The sequence below is a fragment of the Chrysochloris asiatica genome, unplaced genomic scaffold, assembly GCF_000296735.1.
Source record: "Chrysochloris asiatica unplaced genomic scaffold, ChrAsi1.0 scaffold00312, whole genome shotgun sequence".
Taxonomy (NCBI): domain Eukaryota; kingdom Metazoa; phylum Chordata; class Mammalia; order Afrosoricida; family Chrysochloridae; genus Chrysochloris; species Chrysochloris asiatica.
Window position 1 is genome coordinate 1180324 of NW_006408830.1, and position 20899 is coordinate 1201222.

General features: G+C 53.8%; 2 protein-coding genes across 2 annotated transcripts; both read right to left on the bottom strand.

Annotated features, from left to right (window-relative positions):
* Positions 1 to 154: 154 nt before the first annotated feature.
* Positions 155 to 13094, bottom strand: RAVER1 (ribonucleoprotein, PTB-binding 1). The gene is made up of 13 exons (XM_006875084.1): positions 12747 to 13094; positions 11239 to 11305; positions 9146 to 9615; positions 6061 to 6252; positions 5802 to 5931; positions 5402 to 5496; positions 2985 to 3072; positions 2615 to 2811; positions 2232 to 2519; positions 1409 to 1483; positions 823 to 954; positions 391 to 474; positions 155 to 301 (listed from the first exon to the last, which is right to left on the bottom strand). The coding sequence occupies exons 1-13, from the start codon at positions 13014 to 13016 to the stop codon at positions 155 to 157; spliced, it is 2235 nt and encodes a 744-aa protein (XP_006875146.1). The 5' UTR covers positions 13017 to 13094.
* A 221-nt stretch (positions 13095 to 13315) lies between these two features.
* Positions 13316 to 18191, bottom strand: ICAM3 (intercellular adhesion molecule 3). Its single transcript, XM_006875163.1, has 7 exons — positions 18107 to 18191; positions 17280 to 17546; positions 15204 to 15509; positions 14561 to 14851; positions 13952 to 14206; positions 13594 to 13842; positions 13316 to 13509 (listed from the first exon to the last, which is right to left on the bottom strand). Exons 1-7 carry the CDS (start codon positions 18189 to 18191, stop codon positions 13316 to 13318), a joined length of 1647 nt encoding a protein of 548 aa, XP_006875225.1.
* Between the last annotated feature and the right edge of the window lie 2708 nt (positions 18192 to 20899).

The following is a 20899-nucleotide window of genomic DNA, read 5'->3' on the forward strand; positions in this document are numbered from 1 at the left end:
CTAGACTCCCCCAGACTCCTGGGGCTCCGGCCTAATTGGTCATAAAAGTCTTTCAGAGATTTTTTTTTTTTATCATCAAAAGAATAACAGGACAGACACCAGAAAGCCCAGACGCCATTGGCGCAGGCCCCTGAGCATCTTTGTTGCCAGCCTCTTAGAAAATTCGCTTCCGCTTCAGGTACGAGTCTGCATAGTGGCCGCCCAGGCCCTGGGAATGCTGGCCCACATAGCTGCCTTCTGGGCTGGGCTCCGGGGAGGGCAGCAGGTGGGCAAAGCTGCGTTTCTGGCCACCCAGTGGAGTCTGGAAACAGGGCAAAGGGTAGGGGGTTAGGGGCTGCCCAGGACACCCCAGTCCTTCACGTACCTGCCGCCCCCATCCCCCGTCCATACCTTCAGCAGAGGGCTGTGGCCATTGGGCCCAGGGCTGAGGCCGAGAAGCCCTTCTCCAGAGCCCAGTGGAGAGGAGCCAACCGCCTGGGCAAAATGGAAAAGAGTTGGGTGAGGCCATTGCCTGTGGCCCCCAGGCAGGAGGTGAGGGATTTCAGGTTCAAACCTGGCCTTTGCTGCTACTTCGAAGTGAGGAGACCACTACAGAGCTTTGGCTTTCTTGTTTAGCAACTGGGGCTAATGTCATCCACACACTGGGTGAGGAGGGGAGGAAAGGCCAGGAAGCCCAGTGGGCTGGACAGGAGCAGTACTGGCCACGCAGGCACTTGAGATAAGGCCAGCCTGTCCCGAACAAGGCTAAGCCCATAGCCACCGCAGCCTGTTCCCATCCTCCCTGTCCCTGGGGACCTGTCTGTGGCCTGGGAGGCTTCTCACCTTGTTGAGGTGGCTCTGCTTGAGGCCAGCCTGCAGGCCGCTGGTGAAGTAGGAGGTGGGCGAGCCCGAATAGAAGTGAGCCAGCGACCCCCCACCACTCCGGTCACTGAAGCTGCTGGGGGGGGGGGACATCTGCAGAGAGGGGTGAACTGAGTGAGGGAGCCTATCTAAGAAGTCAGCCCCCAAGAAATCACAGTAGTCCACACACTTGCTGGAACCCCTAAAGGGTGGGGACTAGCTTTGGCCAAGGGGACAATGGCAAGATGCTGCTCACAGAGACTAAATGAAGCCTGCGCAGCAGGCTCCCTTCTTCCTCGGGGAAGCCTGGCACCACCAGCAAGTGAGTGGGCACAGGCTCCAGGGAGGGGCAGCGATGCCCCATCCCGGCTGTGGCCCAGTCAACAGCCTGCCAAGCACCAACCATGTGAGTGAGGCCAATGGGGACCATCCATCTCAACTGAGTGGCCAGGTGACTGTGCAGAGAGATGGTCGTTGTTTTCAGTCATTATTGGAAGAGTGGTTTGCTCCACTGCAGTAGCTAACCAACAGACCCAGAGGGGAAGGAGTGGCCACCAGCAACCCTTACCTTGAGTCGGCTGGGTCCATGAGGCCCTAGGGCAGGCTCTCGTGGATGGGAGAAGAGCCGCCGAGGCCCCATGTCCTGAATGAAAGTGGGAGAAGCAGGTGGGTTAGGGTCTGCACCCATCTCCCCTTCAGCTGAACTCCATGGCTTGACTGCCGTCAAAGACGCCCACCCCCTCTTCTCCATGCCCAGCAAAGGCAAAGTTTGGGGGCAAACTTGGCCTGCAGGAGCTACAGGAGGGTGGCATTTGCGGAATGAGAAAAACAAGCGCCCATCCCAAAGGGTGCTGCACATGTGACTGCCTGCTGCTATGACGACGCGGAGCCCCACTGGAGTGGCAGGGAGTAAGGGGTTTGCAAGGCAAGCTGAGAATGCAGACTGTGTAAATTTCCAAGTTTTACATGGTGGCACTTAGTTCAGATGGGTGTTATTTTCTTTTTCTTTAACAAAACAAACAGGTGGCCTACGTGTGGCCAGTTTACAACTTCAACTATGGAGGAAGTGGAACTCTAGAAAAGATGGGAACTAAAGTGGGAGACAGGAACAAAGAGACAGGATGCCAACCTCGCTTCCAGGAAGAAAAGAGAGGCACAGCCTAAGGCTTCTTGAAACAGAAAGACAGAGGGGCAGGCAGATGTAGGGACAGGGCCTGGGGTGGTCTCCACAGACATACATACATACACAGAAAGGTTTCAAGGTAGGGACTGTGTTCAGCATCTCCCCACTGTTTCCCTGCCACCCGGCCTGGGGCCTGGCAGCCAGAAGCGGGGAGACACTGGGTTGGAGGCTGAAGTGCTCTCAGGACAAGAGGCCATCGAGTACTCACCGAGGGGTAGTCGTAGCCATAGCTGTCGGGCAACCCTGGCTCAGGGGGCAGGCGGGTGCTGGTGAGGGGGCCGAGCAGGCGGGACTTGAGCTGGAAGGCTTTGCTGGCGCCTCCAGGGGCTGGGGGGGGAGGCAGGGGGCCCTCAGCTGGGCGGCGGCTACTCCCAGCGCCCCCCCAGCCTCGGGCCTCCTTACCCGCCAGGTTGCTGGCTGGGAGCAGGCTGTGTAGATTCAGGTAGGGATTCAGGGGGATCCGGAAGTCCTTAGGAGGCTCCCCCAGCAGCGAGACCTGTAGCAGGAAGGCCGTAACTGTGAGGGTCCTGACAGAGGTGGCAGTGTTGAGCAGGGAGCTGATGTGGATCTGGGTGCAGGGTGGGCCCTTACCCCAGAGGGCGTTGGCAGAGGCCCACTGTCTTTCTGGAGGCCTCTAAGGCTGGAACGGGCCGGGGGTGGTGTGAGCTGGGTTGCTGGAGGGCCCAAGCCCATGACCTCCCGGTCACTTCCAGAGGGGCCAAGCAGTGGTGGCAGCAGGGGTGGTGGTTTCCCTCGCCGGGGTGGCAGCTCTGGGGGCACACCCCCCACTACAGAGAAGAAGATCAGTTGCTTAGTAGCGCAGGATCTTGTGCCCTTTCCCATCCCCCACGGAGCCCCAAGACAGCTGAGGACACACCCCCAGAGAGGTGAGACCACCCCAGTGAGGAAATGGGCTTGACAAGGGTTGGGGACAAGAGTGAGCCTGGTAGGTCTGTGTTACCTGCAGACAGCTCTCCCAGGAGGGGGTTGGCTGGCTGGGCTCCTGGCTGGAGGGGGCCCAGGGGAGAGTCTCCCAGGATGCCAGGCTTCTAGGGACAGAACATAGTCAGCTGGGGACACAGATAACAGCCACCCAGCGCACACAGCCCCCAGGCCGACAGGCAGAGGCCCTGGCCAGCACCATCCATCCATTCAGACAATGGCCACCAAGGGTCTCATGCACAGCACTGGACAGACACAGATACAGGGAACGTGGAGCAAAGCCACTTGAAAGTGAGGGTCAGTCCCACACTGTCTGCCGCTGTCTGACAGTCACTCTTAGCTACACAAGAGTCAACACACACAACCTCAAGACATTGTCAGTTACAATCAGACACACCCACATGACTGACTCAGAAAACCAAAAAGGAAGAACACGCTCAGCATTTCTCAAGCCGGGGGAACTAAAGAAAAAATTCAAGCCTCGACTTTCGTTATTGAAAGATTCTCTGGACAAATTATTGAATGATGCAGAAAGCATCAAGAGAAGATGGAAGGAATATATACAGAGTCATTGTACCAAAAGGAAATGGTTAATGATCAACTGTTTCAGGAGGTAGCATATGATCAAGAGCCAATGATTCTGAAGGAGGAAGTCCTTCAGAAGGTGCACTGAAGGAATTGGCAAAGAACAAGGCACCAGGAATTGATGGAATAAAAATTGAAAAATCAATAAAGTGAGGTGGCACAGGAGACACTCATCTATGCCAAGAAATTTGGAAGACAATTGTCTGGCCAACTGATTGGAAGATATCCATATTTGTGCCCATTCCAAAGAGAGGTGATCCAACGGAATGCAAAATCATCGGACAATCTCTTTGATATCCCATGCAAGTAAAGTTTCACTAAAGGTAATACTGAAACGGCTACAATCATACATTGACAGAGAACTTCCAGAGGTTCAAGTTAGATTCAAAAGAGGCCATGGAAAGAGGGATATCATTGCTGATGTCCGATGGATCTTGACTAAAAGCAGAGAATATCAGAAAGATGTTTACCTGTGCTTTATTGACTACACAAAGGCTTTTGATTGTGTGGATCATGACAAGCTATGGACAACACTGCGAAGTATGAGTATTCTGGAACACTTAATTGTGCTCGTGAGGAATCTGTACCTGGACCAAGAGGCAGTTGTTTGAACAGAGCGTGGGAACACTGAATGGTTTAAAATGAAGAAAGATGTGCGACAAGGTTGTATTCTTTTACCATACTTATTCAACCTGTATGCTGAGCAAGTAATCAGAGAAGCTGTGTTATATGAAGAAAAACATGGCATCAGGATTGGAGGAAGACTCATTAACAACCTGCGATATGCTTGCTGAAAGTGAAGAGGACTTAAAATATTTACCGATGAAGATCAAAGAGCACAGTCTTCGGTATGGATTGCATCTCAATGTAAAGAAAACAAAAATCCTCACCACTAGACCAAAAAACAACATTCTTATCAACGGAAAAAAAGATTGAAGTTGTCAAGGACTTCATTCTTCTTGGATCAACTATCAACACTCACGGAAGCAGCAGTCAGGAAATCAAACAACGAATTGCATTGGGCAAATCTGCTGCACAAGACCTTTCTAAAGTGTTGAAGAGCAAAGATGTCAGCTTGAGGACTAAGGTGCACCTGACCCAAGCCATGGTATTTTCAATAACCTCATATGCATGTGAAAGCTGGACAGTGAATAAGGAAGACTACAGAAGAACTGATACCTTTGAATTATGGTGTTGAAGGAGAATATTTAAAGTGCCATGGACTGCCAAAAGAACCAATAGATCCATTTTGGAAGAAGTGCAGCCAGAGTGCTCCTTGGAGGCCAAGACGGCCAAACTTCGTCTCATACTTCGGACATATTGTCAGGAGGGAACAGTCGCTAGAGAAGGATATCACGTTTGGTAAGGTGGAGGGACAGAGAAAGAGAGGAAGACCCCCAGTGAGATGGATTGGCCAAGTAGCAGCATCGAATGGACTCAAGTGTGGTAAGGTTGGCCCAGGATTGGGCCGTGTTTGTTCTGCTGTGCATAAGGTTGCTATGAGTCGGTACCGAATCGATGGCACCTAACAACAACAACAATAAACGTGACTGACAGCCAGATGGATGCCATGCATGTGTAGAGGGTGTGGTTTCAGGCTGGAGGGGGCATGTCTAAGAAAGGATAGTGTCCTGGGCTTGCCTAGGTGGCCTGGCCCATGTCACTTCCCTGCATTCTTAGCACCAGCAGTGGGCCAGGTCCTATACTGGGCACCAAAGCCACATGCCAACATCAAACCAGCTTATGAGAGAAGGGTGTCACACAGGCCGGGATTATGGAGTGTGTGGCATGGGAGAACTTGGGGATGGGCGAAGAGCCCAGGTGGCTGGATGGCCTGGGTTAGGCCATTACCTTCTGACCCTGGGTCTGCAAGGCCAGCTGCAGCAGCGCTGTGGACAGGGCTGGGCTGTTCAGTAGCGGCATGGCTGGGGGGGCACCAAGGAGGCCTGGGGGGGGGGGAAACACAGAGAAGTGGGCAGTGGTCCTGGATGGGCAGGGACCCTCCCCATTCAACACAGCCTGAGCCTGTGGACTGACAGGACGGAGAAGCTGAAGAGCGGGAGGGAGGGCTGAGAAAGGCAGAGTCAGCCGGGGTGGGGCAGCCCCTCATTTTGCCCTCCCACTGTGCAGAGGCACCTTCCCCTGGGGGAAGCTGGGGGGAGGGGAGCCCCAGCAGACACCTGGCCCCATTCTGGTAACATCCCCTCTCCTAGTCTCTTCCCCTCAGCAGGGAAAGTGGGGGCCCCCTTACCCTGCTTGCCCCCCGCATTGCTGTGGAGCAGAGGGTTCAGCAGCAGCTGGAGGGAAGCAGACGGCCCCAGGTTGTTGAGCAGCTGCAGGATGTTGGGCTCAGGGAGGAGCCCTTTGCCCCGATTGAGGGCCTGCAGGAGGCAGGGAGGTGGCTCAGAACACAGGTGAGGCCCTGCAGCTCTCTCCCCTCCCTCACCCAGAGCCCCGCTGCCTGGTGTCCCAGGGGATCAATCACTTCCCCTGCCCCAGCTCGCACTCACTGTGGCCTGGGCAGCGATGAGGGCAGCCAGCATGCTGCGGCCAGGAGGCCCGGGGGCACAGAAAGAGACACGCAGGTGGCTGCCCCCCAGGGCCAGCCCGTCGGCTTGCTGCTGGGCCTCCTCAGCCATCTCTGCCGTCTCGTACTCCAGCACAGCGAAGCCCTTCAGCTGCCCATCCTGGCCGTACGCCAGCTGGGGGAGGCAGATGGGAGAGCTAAGATGGGGCAGCAACGGCCAAGTGCCAGCCTCATGAGAAACGACAATAGTGACCTGGATGCAGTGACTCCAGAGAGGGGAGTCACAGGAAGGGGTAACAGTGACCAGGACACGGATTCTGACTGCGAGCCCCTAGATGGGACCTCATGGGAAAGGACAGCGGTGACCAGGACGTGGATGCAGACTGTGATAGTGACCTCAGAGAGGGCGCCAGGAGCCGACACCAGCTTAGGTCACCTCATCTCAACCCCATGGGAGGCTCCTCCTGCCAGTATCCTGAGACAGAAGTTAATGTACCCAAGGGCACACCTCAGGAGAGAGCCTAGAGCTGGGGCCTCACACCAACACCACGGAGGGTCTTCTTTGCACTCCCTGGCTCACCAAGAACCACCAGGCCACAGGTTCAGACTAAGGACACTGTAACGGGGCTGGAAAGGCCACAGACAGGGGTGAGGTGGCCACCCAGTCCCTTGGCCATCCTGGAGCTGCACTTCAAGCTCTTGGCCCTGGTGGAACCAGATGCCCTCCGGGAAGGAGGGTGTTTTGGAGGTGGCAAGGGGCTGTAGACTACACCGCGCCCGCAGAGTCTGGGGCAGTTCACTTTACATCAGAACAGCTTCCTGCAGCAAGCCACCAAGAAGTCTCTGAGGTTACGGGCATTGGGGGTAGAACTGTGGTGGGATTGAGCCCAGGGGAGTAGATGTCCTGAGTGCACCCAGCTGTACCCTTCGTGGCTGGCCTTGTTCCCCTGCATGGTGAAGGAGGCACTGCCAGCAGCCTCCACTTTACAGACAAGCAGACTGAGGCTCAGAGTGGTGGTCCTCTGCCCAGGCTGGAGCAGCAGCTGGGAGCAGACGAGGCCCAGCTAACACCAGGACCCAGGCTCTGCAGGGAAATGGCTTTGACCCTCAATGAGACAGTTAGCTTTGGGATCAACACGAATGTCCATCAGTAAGGGCCTAGTGGAATCTCTGGGTGGTGCAAACTCAGCTGTTGACCAAAAGGTTGGCATTTCTGGTCCGTCCACAGAGCGCTCAACAGAAAGGCGCGGTAATCTACTTCTGAAAACCCGACGGAGCCCAGCTCTACTGACACAGAATCCGATTCAATGGCAACTGGTAAGCGGTAGGGCCCCAGCACAACATCCACAACATGGGTATTGCACAGCTAGGCAGGAATGAGGAAGTGCTTACACCTGAAATCACACAGATCTCTCCAGGCTAAATCAAGTGGAGAAAAGCAGAGCAGGCGCAGCACTATCTGGGGTGAGAGAGCACACAGCCAGCTGTGGGTTTGGTGTGTGATCACTCCCTGGGCAAACACACACAGAAAGCACTGGCTGCCGGAGACGGCACGGGGCAGGCCAGGAGGGATCCTACACCACAGACCTTTCTGGACACAGTAAATTTTGAAACGTGAGTGGACCGCCTGCTCACAAAATCAGTAAATGAGCAGAAACTTTGTAATGATAGCCTGGTGTCTTATGGGTTGTACCAGGGGGGTGCAGATGGTGAAACATGCAGCTGTTGCTAACTGAAAAATTGCTGGTTTGAGGACCCCCACAGAGGTATCTTGTTAGAAAGGCCTGGCAACCTTCTGAAAACTCAGAAGTTCCATAAAGCACAGCTGTGGTTGGCATGAACCAGGATCAGCTGTGGTTTTGGGTTTCAAGGGTACCAGCTCCCAGTCACCAGCACTGCTTTCCCCATTGAGAGATCGGGAACTCAGGCTCTGAGAGAAGACCATGCCAGTTGGCCGTGACCCTGACATCCTCAACCTCTTCATGAAAGGGTGTGGGCTCGGGACCCCTTTACCTCCCACAGGATCTGGGACATGGAGTTTGAGCACTAGGGGGCAGTATAATGAACAAATGGCAAGTAAGCAAGAATGGGTCCTATTGGCCCCCCATCCTGAGGTGCAGGAGTCAGAACCCTTGACTGTCTGATCTGAGCCCAGCCCTCTCAGGGCTGCCCAGCCCCTGGAGCCAGACATCAGTGTCCTCATCCTGCATCTGTCATGCCCTGGCTGTGTGGCCCTGGGCCCCTCACTTGACCCTTTGTCCCACATAGTCTCCCCCAAGAATCAGGGGTTCACTGTCTCTCTGGGTTGTCACAGGTAAGGTGGGACACAGTGAGGGTTGTGGCAGATCCACGGTGGGAACCTGGGGACAAAGCTATCAGGGGGCCCGGCCTCATCTTGCCCTGCAGTGCCAGCCAGCCAATCACACACACTTAAAACAATGGACACTGGGTTGGCTCTAACGCCCGTCAACCCCACGTACATCAGGTGGAACTGTGCTTCACAGGCTTTTCAGTGGCAAATTTTTCAGAAATAGATACAAAGGATTCTCTTCTGAGGTGCCCTGGGTGGGTTCTCTGTTAGTGCCTAACCATTTGTACAGAAGTTCCTGAAATGTGACTGGAATGAACAAGTGACCATGCTCGTCAATCCTGAGAGGGAGTGTTGAAGAAGAGCATACAGCAACGGGTAACCAAGGTTGTGAAGGCAGAGAGGCCCATCCAGGATCACAGAGCACGACCAGCCTGCCTGACTTCCTAACCTCAAAGCACAGCAGACTGTGAGCTCTACCAGAGTGGCCACCTCAGTGTCAGAAGAGGGCACGCAACACCAAGCCTCACAGTCAGCAGTTCTCTGGGGAGAGACTAAGGGCAGCAGAGTGCAGCGAATTGTCCGAGGTCACATAGCAATTCGAAGCCCGGCCATCTGGCTAATCCCTGGGTGCTTACCCACCATACTACCCTTTAACAGAACCCTGTTTCAAAGTCCCATGACCCCCACTTTCCTGACATGGGCACTAGGAACAGGTGCTCTGGGCCTGCAACTGACTCCCACTGGGCACAGGGCTCACCTGGCAGAAGGTGGGTGTATGGACAGCTGAGAGTGCCCTGCGCAGGGCGTCCACATCACTGAAGCCGGGTGGCAGGTGGTCAACACAGAGGCAGCGCGAGTGGAGCAGGGCAGGAGTCAGCTGCCCGGCGTCCGTCCAGTGCACGTAGAGGGTGCGTGGGCCTAGCGGCTTGCCCAGAAGGTCTGACTTGGCACGGGCGGCCGAGTCCTTCTTCATGTACTCCGCAAAGCCATAGCCCTTGGAGTGGCCAGAGCGCTCACTGTAAACCAGGAAACAGCGCTCCAGGCTGCCGAAGGGCCGCACCAGCTCTTCGAACTGCTGCTGTGTCAGGCTGGGGGGCAGGTTGGCCACGCACAGCAGCGCATCCGTGGGCTGTAGCTGCACTGACAACTCCCGCTCCCGTAGCTGGCTCTGGTGAAAGGCGCTGATGGCAGCCTCGGCCTGCTCCCCATTCAGCAGTGTCACAAAGGCTGCACAGAAGGCAGGCTTGGGGTCAGTGGAGACCCTAAGGGGTCACCCCCTCATCTCCCCAATAAGCAGGCACAGGAACAGGCACCAAGAGCTCACATAAGAGACCCCCCGTCCTGCCCTCATCCCCCCAACCCCAGCTCATAGCCTGCCATGCACCAGGCTCTGCCCTACATGGCTCTGTCCTATGCGCTACAGGTGTAAATGGGGCTGTTAATGCACACTCTGCAAAAGTTCAGAAGTATGTGGCCAGAGGAGCCTGCTTAGGCTGCTAACTACAAGGTCAGAGGTTCAAACCTACCAGGCCCTCTTTGGGAGAAAAATGAGGCTGTCTCCTTTTGTAAAGATTTACAGCTTCAGGAACCTGACACAGGGTCCCTATGTGCCAGAATCACTCAATGGCAGTGGTTTGAACTTTCTGGTTTTAGGTGGTTTACTCATCTCCTGATGGGAGTAACAGTAGGAACCCCACCTTCCAGCGCTGAATAAGTTCAAAGTATGGTGCCGACTGTTGAGACTGATACCATCGGTCCTCACAACCACACTCAGAATAGACATCCCCCGCCGGCTCGGCACCTCTTTCCTCAGTCTCTCCTGGTCCCCAGTGCCCCTTGCCCTGGGAGCCTGCCTCCACTGCCCTGCCACTCTCAGTTCACTTTCCACCCAAGAGCCACAAGGAGATTTTCAAAATGTCAGAAAAGTTACATCACTTGCCTATGGTCACACTGCAAGGGCAGACCAGGACTCGAAGCCAGGTCTGGAGGCCTCCAGAGCCCTTCTAAGCACTACCCTCGCCTGCTTCCCAGCCAGGTAGGTCTCAAGGGAGCTCCTGTCCTCAGGTCCCTTCCACCCATGTGGCCCATTAGAAACAAAGGTCCTGGGAAGCCCCACAAACAGGGCCAAGGCGGACGACACTGGCCTCCGATCTTGAGAGTGAGCCAGCAACCACAGCCCAGGGAAGTGGTATTGTGAGGGGGCACCCAGGACACTGGGGTGGAGGAGAGGCCAGCTTAGAGCAGTGGCACAGGGAACAGGTGGGAATATTGTGGGCGGGGACCTATCTTCACAATATAGTAGTATCAGCAGAAGAATGCTCGGGGTTGGGGTCAGGTTTGATTAACCTAGCAGCCAGAAGGGAGCTGGCTGATGGGATAGGATGAACTCGTGGAGGCACCAGTAGATGTAAATCAATCAAGAGCTGACTCTTTGAAAGCAAAAATAAGTTTATAAATGAGAAAGCAACACATAATTATTTAAGAAAAGTATTTTTCAAATTATGATATAGTGTTAGGCAAAATGGAAGAGTGGATAAGCACGGGACTGCAAATCATAAGGTCAGCAGTTTGAGCCCACCAGCCATATCACATGTGGATCAAGTGGAAGCCATAGGAATGGAGGGGCACTGGGTTATTCTGGAGAAGACAGCTAAATAGGCTCAGATGACCTGGGGGAGAGGTGGAGGCAGTGGCAACTGGCTCAAGAGCCCAGAAGAGGAACAGCAAGGTTGTCCTCAGATGGACACCCAGAGTGAGGGACAGATTGGGGCAGTCTGCTGCATTGGCCTGGGAGGTGACGGTGGGCCTGGACTCACTGCCCTCCACTCCCACACCCCAAGTCCCACAAACCTGTCCCTTTGTATTTGTCCACAAAACAGTATTTCAGTTCATAGTCACTGAGCAGGTCATGCACTTCCTGTGGAGACAAAAGCCCAAGGACAGGGAGTCATCAGGGGACGAAGGGAGGAGTGACCCAGTGTCACTTCCTAATTGCTTATTGGTGTCAACCTCTGTTCCCACACTTAACCATAGATCGGCTATGAATGTTTTTCATTTTACAAATGAGAAAAGTGAGGCTCAGAACAGCTACTTGTCAAGGCCAATTAGCGGATCTGTGGTCAAACTGGAACTCAGAGCCTGATTTGGTAGCAGTTTTACCCATCACACCACACACTTAGAAAGTTAGGCGGGTCTGAACTCAAAACTCAGCTCTTAGGAAATTCTGAACCTCGGTTTGCAAGATGTTCCTGACTTTTCCCAACAACCTAGAAGTTTCCTCATCCACAAACCCATTTTGTAGATGAGGAAACAGACACAGAGAGGGGAAAGAATCTGCCCAGGGTCATGCAGCTAGCCATGGAAGGAGCAGGAATGCACCCAGGGCTACATGACTGGGGACCCCATGTACTGATTTTAACAAGCCCACACCCTGCAGCTACACTTGATTCCTGTTGACGCCACCTTGTTCTAGACATACTGTGCACCCGCTGGGAGAGACAATGCATTCCTAGCTGAGAGAGGTTGGGTAGTGGGAGGACTGGCTCCAGGAACAAGTCAGACCATTCCTAGTGGCATATCTGTCCCGGCCCCACGCCCCTCCCAACACTCCAGGGGGCTCCACTGGCCACAGGCCCACTGGGTGTGTGAATGGGCCTGAGTGCACAGAGGAAGTACTCATTCCACCAGGGCAGGGCAAACTGGATGCCAAGTCTTTGGGTCCAAAGAGCACTGGGAAGCCCTGCCCCTGTTGGGCCCCAGGGATGGAAGATCGGCAAAGGAAGACCTGACCTGCAGGTCTGCAGACTGGTGGTTGGAGACTCCCTTTTTCCTAATGAATCCTGAGGCTTTAGAAGGGAGTTCCCAGGAACTGATACAACCTCCAGATCTATCTATGAGAGGAGAGTATAAAACACGATGGTGGAATGGAGGAGGCGAACACTAGGGAAACCTGAAACTTTCAAGGATAAGGTCCTGGTAGTGGGGGTGGGGCAACGTACAATCATCGCTGTGAGCAGCTGGAGCCCCAATTCCCACAGTTCTCGTCTAGGTGCCCATTCATAAGTCCCTTAACAGGGGCAAGGCTGCCAGCTCCCACTCACCTGAATCACTTGATCTGGCCCAAGCTGGGGGTCTCCCCTAGCAACGTTAGCCTGCAGCCCGATATTGGTTTCTTCCTTCATAGCAGCCCCCCCACATCCCGAACTTGGTCTTTCCCGACATCGCGTGGATAGCGCGCTCGGACTCTCCCGCCGACACTGACGGCCCCGCGCGCGCCAAGGTTGGTGGCGTCCACTATCCCCCCGCGCACGCGTAGGGTGGCATTTCCCGCCACGCTCCCACGCCGAAACCCCCTATACCTGGTTGGTCACATCCCCCGGGAGGCCTCGGATCAGTATCTTGCGGCGGTTACGGAACTGGCGTTCGGTGTGCTCCAGGCGTTTCCGGATTTCTTCTGGATCCAGCGGCGGAAGCTCCTCTTCCGGCACCCGGCGCTCCGAAGCATCACCAGCCTCAGTTTCGACCACAGGCTCCGGGCTCAGAGGGGGCCGGTGAGTAACGGACACGTCGGCCGCCATCTTGGGAAACTCGGAGCCTTCTGGGACCAGCGAGCCGGGGCGGAACGGCATAGAGCGGCAACGAGGGCGCACCCGCCGATTGGCTTGGACAAGCTCCGCCTCCCTCCCCCGACTCCCCTAGCCCATTGGGTGAGGCTTAGCCTGCCTCGCGCAGAGTTCTAGCCCATCTAGGCGCCACAGGCTCCACCCTCTCCCTTCCACCACTTCTCTGAGGTTTAGAGATTGAGCGCCACTTTAGGAGAGCCCCGCGGCGCTGGTGGAATCAAACCAGAGTCTCCGGAGTTTGAAAGCTTTATTGATGTGGACTCCCGGAATACATCCATCACCTCAGTAATCTTTGGTCTGGGATCTCAGGACGGCTCTTCCCCCGAAAGCCCTTCGGGCTGTCTAGACGTGAGGGGCAGTGAAGTGCTGCTGTGTTTCAAGCGGTAGTTGCCTTTCCGCGTCTTCACCTTGAAGACGCAGCGTAAGGCCGTTGCGACAGTCACCAGGCTCAGGACCACTAACACCGCCATGAAGATTGGGACATTGGATGATTTCCGACCTGTGCAGAGAAGCACTGAGTTAAAACGTGCCCTGACCCCTCCGGGCGTCGCCCATCCAGTTCCATAGCCCTGCTTCGGCTCACCTTGAACTTCCATCAGCACTTTGATGGTAGTAGTACCCAGCTCGCTGACAGCCTGACATTGGTAGATGCCATTATGGTTTAAGGTAACAAGGAATGGCGTCCTGATGGGCACTGTGAGATTGGAGACTTCTTGCAAACACTGCAGCTGGGGAGTCGGGTTGCCCCGGGCTTGGCACTGCAGAACCTGGTAACTGTTGTATTTCCACCTCAAGTGCTGGGGGCATTGGGCCCTGTCAATCTTAGGACCATCTGTGGGACAACCATATATGATAAGTCACACCCAACAAATCCAAAGCACCATGGTGAAAGGGAGAGAGAGGCAGGGGCCAGAGATTAAAGGTCAGGGTCACCAACTCACACAAGACACGCAGTTGGACGCTCTTATTCTTGTGCAGGATTTCCCCGCCCACCTCAAACTTGGCCTTGCAGGAGAAGCTGCGCCCGTCATCTCGCTCGGTGGCATTTAGCTGAAGCTGGGCGGGCTGCCCGGGGGCTGTTACTGGAGCCCCATCCAGAGTAATTTTAACTTGGGTCCCCGCCATGCAAGTCACAGTCACCGTGGTACCCTCGGGGACGCAGGTCTTGCTCAGGTTCAGGATGGGTCCCTGGAAGCCTAAGGACGTGGAATGCCCAGGAGTCCGTTGGCCACAGCCGCACCCTCCAGGTCCCTCTGGGGATGTGCAGACTACACCTTTCGAATTTTTGGGCTGGCTTCTTAGTGCATTAGGACTCCTCGGAACTACCCCCCCCTCCCCCGCCCAATTTAGGACTTTAAAGCTCTATTTCTAGGTTACTCAAGCCGCCCATGTGCAACTTCCTTTCACTGGGTGGGCTCCCTCCAGGTCTCTCTCTAGCTACTCAGTCCCTAACTTCCCTCTTTCTGCCTCCCTCTTAGTCTGACAGCCGGAAACCTGGTTCCTCAGCTCTTTTTGTGTGGTAGTTTAGCCTCTGCCACGCCCCCTCTTACTGTAGAAGGTCACGTTCTCCCGAGTCTCCCAGCTCTTTCCCCCAAAGGTCACGTTGCAGACAATCTGGGTGCCTTCGCCTTCTTGCTCTTCGTGTACTGTGGCCCTGGCTGTGGCCTTGAGCATGTCCCCGTGAATCACAACCTCAGGATTCAGCATCTGGTCCCCCAGCGCCATGTGGACCTGAGCCTCCCAGGCTGGGAACACCCGTTCCATGGAGCAGACCACGGTCAACTCTTTGCCGACCTCCACGATCTGGGGGGCCGTGAGGAACGGGAGGCTCACAGGCAGAACTGGGGAGAGGGGGCAAGGCATGAACAGAGGAAACGGACATCCTGTCGCCTTTTCCTGAGGTATTTTCATGCCCCCACCTGGAACATCCTCTTTCTGGGACACTGTGTCATGGGTCACTTGTATTGCAGGACTCACTCAGTCTTTGGCCAGGGTTACAGTTCGCTCAAAAGACCCTGCAGCCTTGGGCACTTTAACCCAGGGCATTCCCCACCTGGCCTTGGGCAAGCTTTCCAGAAGTTTCTGCAATTCAGGATCTTGCAGCCAGGGGTCCTTCCTCCCCAGAGTTGCAACCCCCAAGTGGAGATACCCTATCTCCTAAGCCCACCCTTTCCCTTGGGTATCACACCTCACCAAAAGTCTGGAGCTGCCTAGAGGTCAAGTTTGTCTCAAAAAGTTCCAGGCCTCGGGACCGCAGGTCCAGTTCTGTGCGGCATGAGAAGTTGGTGCCGTGGTCCTCCCTGCGAGCGAGCACTGTAGCCATGGCCTCAGCGGGCTCCCCTAATGCAGGCTGCCGGCTCAGCTCCTCCTTCCCACGGAGTAGCACCACCGTGAGTTTATCCCGGGGCGCTCCGCCCCACACCTGGCAGCGCAGGGTGAGGTTCTTGCCCACCGGTTGCCATAGGGGCAGAGGCTCCAACTCCACACGATCTGGGAGCCCTGTGAGGGGAGGGATGGCACTTAGCAGTCAGTCCTATAAGGCCCGGCCCAGGGATAGCAGGAGGCCTAGCACAGAACTGTGAACTTGGGCTCCGTAACTAGAGCCTTGGTACTGCACCTGTGTGTTTGCTGTTGCCATTAGTGCCATTTTGATGGTTTCCTGTGTTATCAGACACCTTGCTAGGCATCAAGAGAAAAGATTTACTTTCCCCAAGGGTCTCACTGTTGACGGGGAAGAAAACTACTAGGAAGGAAGAGGACTAACATTATGACCACTTCCGATATATTTAGTAATCACAAAGAGTTCCTGTTAATTTAGAACTTTCCTTAGACTGCCAGGTGTCTCTGCCTCCATCTGCAAAGTCGCCCAGTGAAATCTGCTCTGTTCTTCCTTCTTTAGATGACTAGGAGAGGAGAGGTAACTTGTCCGAGGACACAGCCAGGAGGTGGTAGAACCCAGGCTGGAATATGGGTTTCCCAAATTCCAGGCCCTGGGGTGCCCATTGGCCTCCTTCCTGTGATAGCCAGGGACTGACTCCCTTGGCCTCACTGACCTCCCACTCCCAGTCTAGTACTCTGTGGTGGCTCCTCCCTGAGCTGGGTTCAAACCCACTGCTGACAAGCCAATTCAGAATCATAGCGGTCCTACACGACAGAGCAGAACTGCCCCATAGAACCATAGAGTTACCAAGGCTGTAATCTCTACAAAGGAGCACAGTGGCTCTGCATGGTAAGCACTGGACTGGACTGAACCACAAGGTTGGCAGTTCAAGCCCACCAATTGCTCTGCAGGAAAAAGATGAGGCTTTCTGCTCCTGCAAAGATTTACAGCCTTGGAAACCCTATTTTGTTGTTGTTAAGTGCCGTCAAGTCCTCACTGACTCCACAGCACTTAATCACAACAAATCTTTATGAAAACAGAGTGTCACATCATTCTCCCTCGGAGTAGCTGGTAGGTTCAAACCAGTGACCTTTTGGTTAGCAGCTAAGTTCTTAATCACTGCATCACCAGGTCTCCTGCGCTTAGTTTAGCCCTTCCCAATCAGTCTTAAGCACTTAAGTGGTCTCCTTAAGGGTGTTTTGGCACAATTAGGGGTCTTAAGGGCATACCCAGGCCAGTGTCCTCCCAGCTGCAGCTGCATGCCCTTGGCAGACAAACACTAGGCCCTCTTTTGGGGAAGATCTTTTACCATTGGCAGCTCAAATCCTAGGGCAACGGCCAGGGACTGGTTGATATGAAAAATATTAAATAGCCAAATATTTATAATTTTAGAATATTTAACCAAGAAGCCACAATCTTAACCTTGGGCACCACTGGTCAAGGACGCCAGTGTAATACTGGGAAATGCTGGTAAATTTCCTCAAGCGCCAAGGAAGGGAAGCTCTGACTTGAAGCATTTGCCCTTTTCTGTGGTGTAAATACTTTCACTACAGCTGATTTCAAGCTACCATCTTGATGTGGAGTTGGGAAGGGACAAGCACAGCAAAGAGGATTCCGGCTCAGCACTGGACAGAGGCAGCAAAGGCCAGCAGGGGCCACTCAGGCAGGTCCACTCCTGAGGCACAGCCTGGTTGTGACCAATGTCACTCACATATGCATGGAAACAAGCACACAGAGATGTACAGATAGCTTGTTTTGTTGTTAGGTGTCTCCAGTCACTTCCACCTCACTCATAGCAACCCTGTTTACAATAGAAGGAAGCACTGCCCAGTCCTATGCTGGCCTCACAACTGTTGACCCCCTGCCCATCACCAACTCTGCCCACTCACCGTACACAGTGATGTTGGTAGAAATGGTTATCTGTGAGCCATTGCAGAACCCAGCACAGATGACTTCGCTGTCACCAGTCACATTTAGGAGCCGGTAGGTTACCCAGCTCGGGCCACGGCCCACCGATTCCTTGGACAAGGCTGTCTCCAGGACAAGTTTCTTGGGATACAGGCACTTAGCACTGCAGTTCATGAGAAGCCATCCTCCTTTGGGCACCACTGGGTCCTGGGGGTCCACCTGCAGTGACAATGCCTGCCCCTGGGCACCTTCAGGGGCATGGGGAAGCTCTGCTGGCTGTCCCAGTGTCCCCCAGCTCACCCCACCACAGGCCCCCTGCTCATGCTGGGATACAAGGGGGTGAAGCTCAGGCACAAGGTCTGTCTGCCCTTATGGTGCTCCAAGGCTGGGAGGTGGGGAAGAATCCAGAACTGGGAGAATTCCAAAGGAGGCCCTGATCTAGCTACAGGACAGGGTAGGTCAGGGAAGGCTTCCTAGAGGAGGGGACGCCTCTAGCCAGTTGTGAAGGGTGAATAGGAGTTAGCAGAGTGGATGGAGGGATGTTCCTGATAGAGAAAATACCATAGGCAAAGACCAAGGGATCGAAGGGCTCAGAGAGAAAGAGAGAATGTGTGCATGTCGGTGTGTGTGATATAAGTCACACAAAGGGACTAGGCCATGGAGAACTCTGAAGACAAGTTCAAGACCCATCACTGACTTTCTCCGGAGGACATGGGGGAGCCCTGCCAAATTCAAGTTCCAGGAAGTACATACAGCAACAGATCCAGCAAGAGGTGGGCAGCTGGGCTTTCTCTTTCCTGACCCTTACCTGGGAACAGCAGACAGCAGACTGGTAACAGGATGCCAAACAAAGACAGGCAGGCGTGGGGCAGTGGCGTCGTGGAGAACACCATAGTGTGCAGCCTTAGAGAAGAAGAAGATGCCCTAGGGAGGTATCAGCAGCACAGGAGGTAGGCGGGCCACCAGTAACGGAAATGGCGAAGTGGCGGCGGTTAGAATTTAGAATTGCAGAAGCAAGGGGCAACACCATGGTCAGGCCCAGGGACAGAGAGATGTTCTGTGGTCCTGAGGTAGGGTGGGCTATCAGGGCAAGTGTCGGGCCCAGGGGCTGACCCCCATGTGAACCCACAGCAAGTGCCAACCTAAGTGACTTCCTTTGTTCTCAGAACAAGAGTGCTGAGATGCCTCCTTCCTGCTGAACTTACGTGAGGCTCCTAGAGAGGAAGTGAATGGGGGAGCTCTGAGCACTGTCATATAAAGTGGAATTTCAGGGCAAACTTTCAAAGGGCCGATAATGGGGGATGATATTTAGGTACACTCTCAAGGGATTAGTGTGAAATCTTAACATTCCTGGGGTAGCAAATAAGGGATTTGGGGATGGTAGCGGGGAACTTCTAGGCTGAATAATGCTATAAAAATGAACAGAAACCACATTTACTGACTACATACTAGGAACCAGGCCCTATGCTGACCCGAGGCAGGCCGTGGTTACTGAAGGCCTTTTGCCTTTGAAGATCTAGGGGATTCCCCCACTCGCTGCATACAGTACCAAGGCAGGCTGTTTGTGTAATGAGACCTGAGCCACTGTCTAGAAGATGCCATTTGTAACTCCCCTTGCTTTCCCCTCCAGCTGGTCTCTTCACTCCAAGAAAAGTGCCTTTGCCTGCTCTCCAATCCAGCCCCCTCCCCTTACCCCCTTTCTTTCTCACCTCTCAAGCAGCCTCCTCACTTCCTGTGCCTCTGATTCCAGGTCTGTAAGAGGGACCTTGTTGAGGGCTTTGATAATCCTCTGTATTCATCCACTTTCCCCATCCCCAAGGCCAGACCTTCCCCTCTCTTGCCTGGAGGTCCTGCCCTAACTAGGTCTCTCTACTGAGGCTCTGTCCCACACATAATCCACTTCCCACAGTTCCAATTCAAAAGGCAAATTAAATTCCATCACTCCCTCTGCTTCATACCCTTCGGACTCCTTGTCTGGGCTTAACTGTTCCTTTTGCTTGCTCAGGTTCCCTGTGTCCTCAGCTCTTCCCAACTATAGCCATAGTGGGCTTTCCGCTGTGCCTCAAGTCCACACCACCCACGGGCACAGTCCCAACTCAGGGCCTTTGCGCATACTGTTTCATCTGCCTGGACCACTTTTCCTTTATACAGAGGGATATAGCTCCTCCTTTCCTCCATCTGCTCAGACAAGGCCTTCTCTGGTATAAAATGGGGGGAGGAATAGTATCAGAGGAGCCCTAGTGTGGTGCTGAAGGATAAGCACTGGACCACAATGGTTGGTTTGAAACGCAAGGTTGGCAGTTCAAACACACCAGCTATTCCTTGGAAACCATATACAGGGTTGCTATGGGTCAGAACCAACTCAATGGCACTTAACAACAACAAAAACATGAATCAAGATCAGCCCAAGGCTCCACGAAGAGGAAGAGGTCATCATAACATAGAGAAGCCTAGAAAGCATTATGTTCTGTGAAATTAGTCACCAAAAGGGCAAACACTGAATGAGATCACTACTGTAAAGAAGCCACCCATTTGAGATCAAAAGTCCAGCATTTACCCCAAGGACAAAATTCCTGTGGGTTGGGAAAGATGAAGGAATGGAGACAAGAACCACAGGGAGAAGTAGACATGTGATGTTACTCTGAGGAAGATTTAAATCATTGAGATGAAGTATATGATTTGTTGAATGTGAAACTGATGATCTGCTTTGTAAACCTTCACTTAATTCACAATAAAAGGTTAAAAAAAAGGAGGTGGACATTAGACATAACTCCACGCTCCAATTTTTTTTTTTAAATATCAATTCTGACATCATCAGCAGTTTCTGCTTCTCTTCTGGATTCAGTAAACCATTGCAATGGCCAAATAAAACTCACGAACCATACTTACAGTTAAGTACTTTGTTAAGGAAGTAATGAGTACAATCCGAGATCCGGATCGGGAAGCATGTAGGCAAAGTCCCCCTTCTTCAGTACATGACAGCTCTTCTCAACAACCCTCCTGAGGACAAGCCTCCTCTTGGCCCTGCCCCTGTCCCTGAGTTCCTTCTGTTTTCAGAATCACAGTTCTTGATCCAGTTTTAGGAGGTCTAGTGCCTTCTCGCTCTCTCTGTGCTTCTTCCTGTTGCTTTCCTCCTCAAAAATCTTTGTGGAGCTGACTGCTTAGAAATACAACTCCTTGTCAATTTCAAGGCAGGACTCCTCCTAGCCAGGTCTGGCATAAACTAACCAATCCCACCCTGGTTGTTGTTGTTGTTAAGTGGTGGGTTCCAACCGACCCATAGCAACCCTGTATAGGGTTTCTGAAGAGAGGCTGGTGAGTTTGAACCGCTGACCTTGAGGTTTAAGCAGATTTTGCAGTCAGGACTCTTTCCCTCCTGGTATTGTTGTTAAGTGCCGTCGAGTCGGTTCTGACCTATAGCAACCCTGAACAGGGTTTCTGAGGTTGTAAATCTTTACGGGAGCAGAAAGCCTCGTCTTTCTCTTGCGGAGCAGCTGGTAGTTTCGAACTGCTGACCTTGAGGTTCGCAGCCCGATTCATAACCACTACGCTACCAGAGCTCCTAGACTTTAGATATGTGCATAGTCGGCTATGGTAGCGT

Coding starts and splice junctions, on each gene's coding strand:
- RAVER1 (XM_006875084.1), bottom strand. CDS start 13,016: ATGCCGTTCCGCCCCGGCTCGCTGGTCCCAGAAGGCTCCGAGTTTCCC. Junction 5,932..6,060: donor TCATCGCTGCCCAGGCCACA/GTGAGTGCGAGC, acceptor TGCCTCCTGCAG/GCCCTCAATCGGGGCAAAGG. Junction 302..390: donor GCCACAGCCCTCTGCTGAAG/GTATGGACGGGG, acceptor CCCTGTTTCCAG/ACTCCACTGGGTGGCCAGAA.
- ICAM3 (XM_006875163.1), bottom strand. CDS start 18,191: ATGGTGTTCTCCACGACGCCACTGCCCCACGCCTGCCTGTCTTTGTTT. Junction 17,547..18,106: donor CTGCTGTCTGCTGTTCCCAG/GTAAGGGTCAGG, acceptor ATGCCCCTGAAG/GTGCCCAGGGGCAGGCATTG. Junction 15,510..17,279: donor TACCAACATCACTGTGTACG/GTGAGTGGGCAG, acceptor CTCCCCTCACAG/GGCTCCCAGATCGTGTGGAG.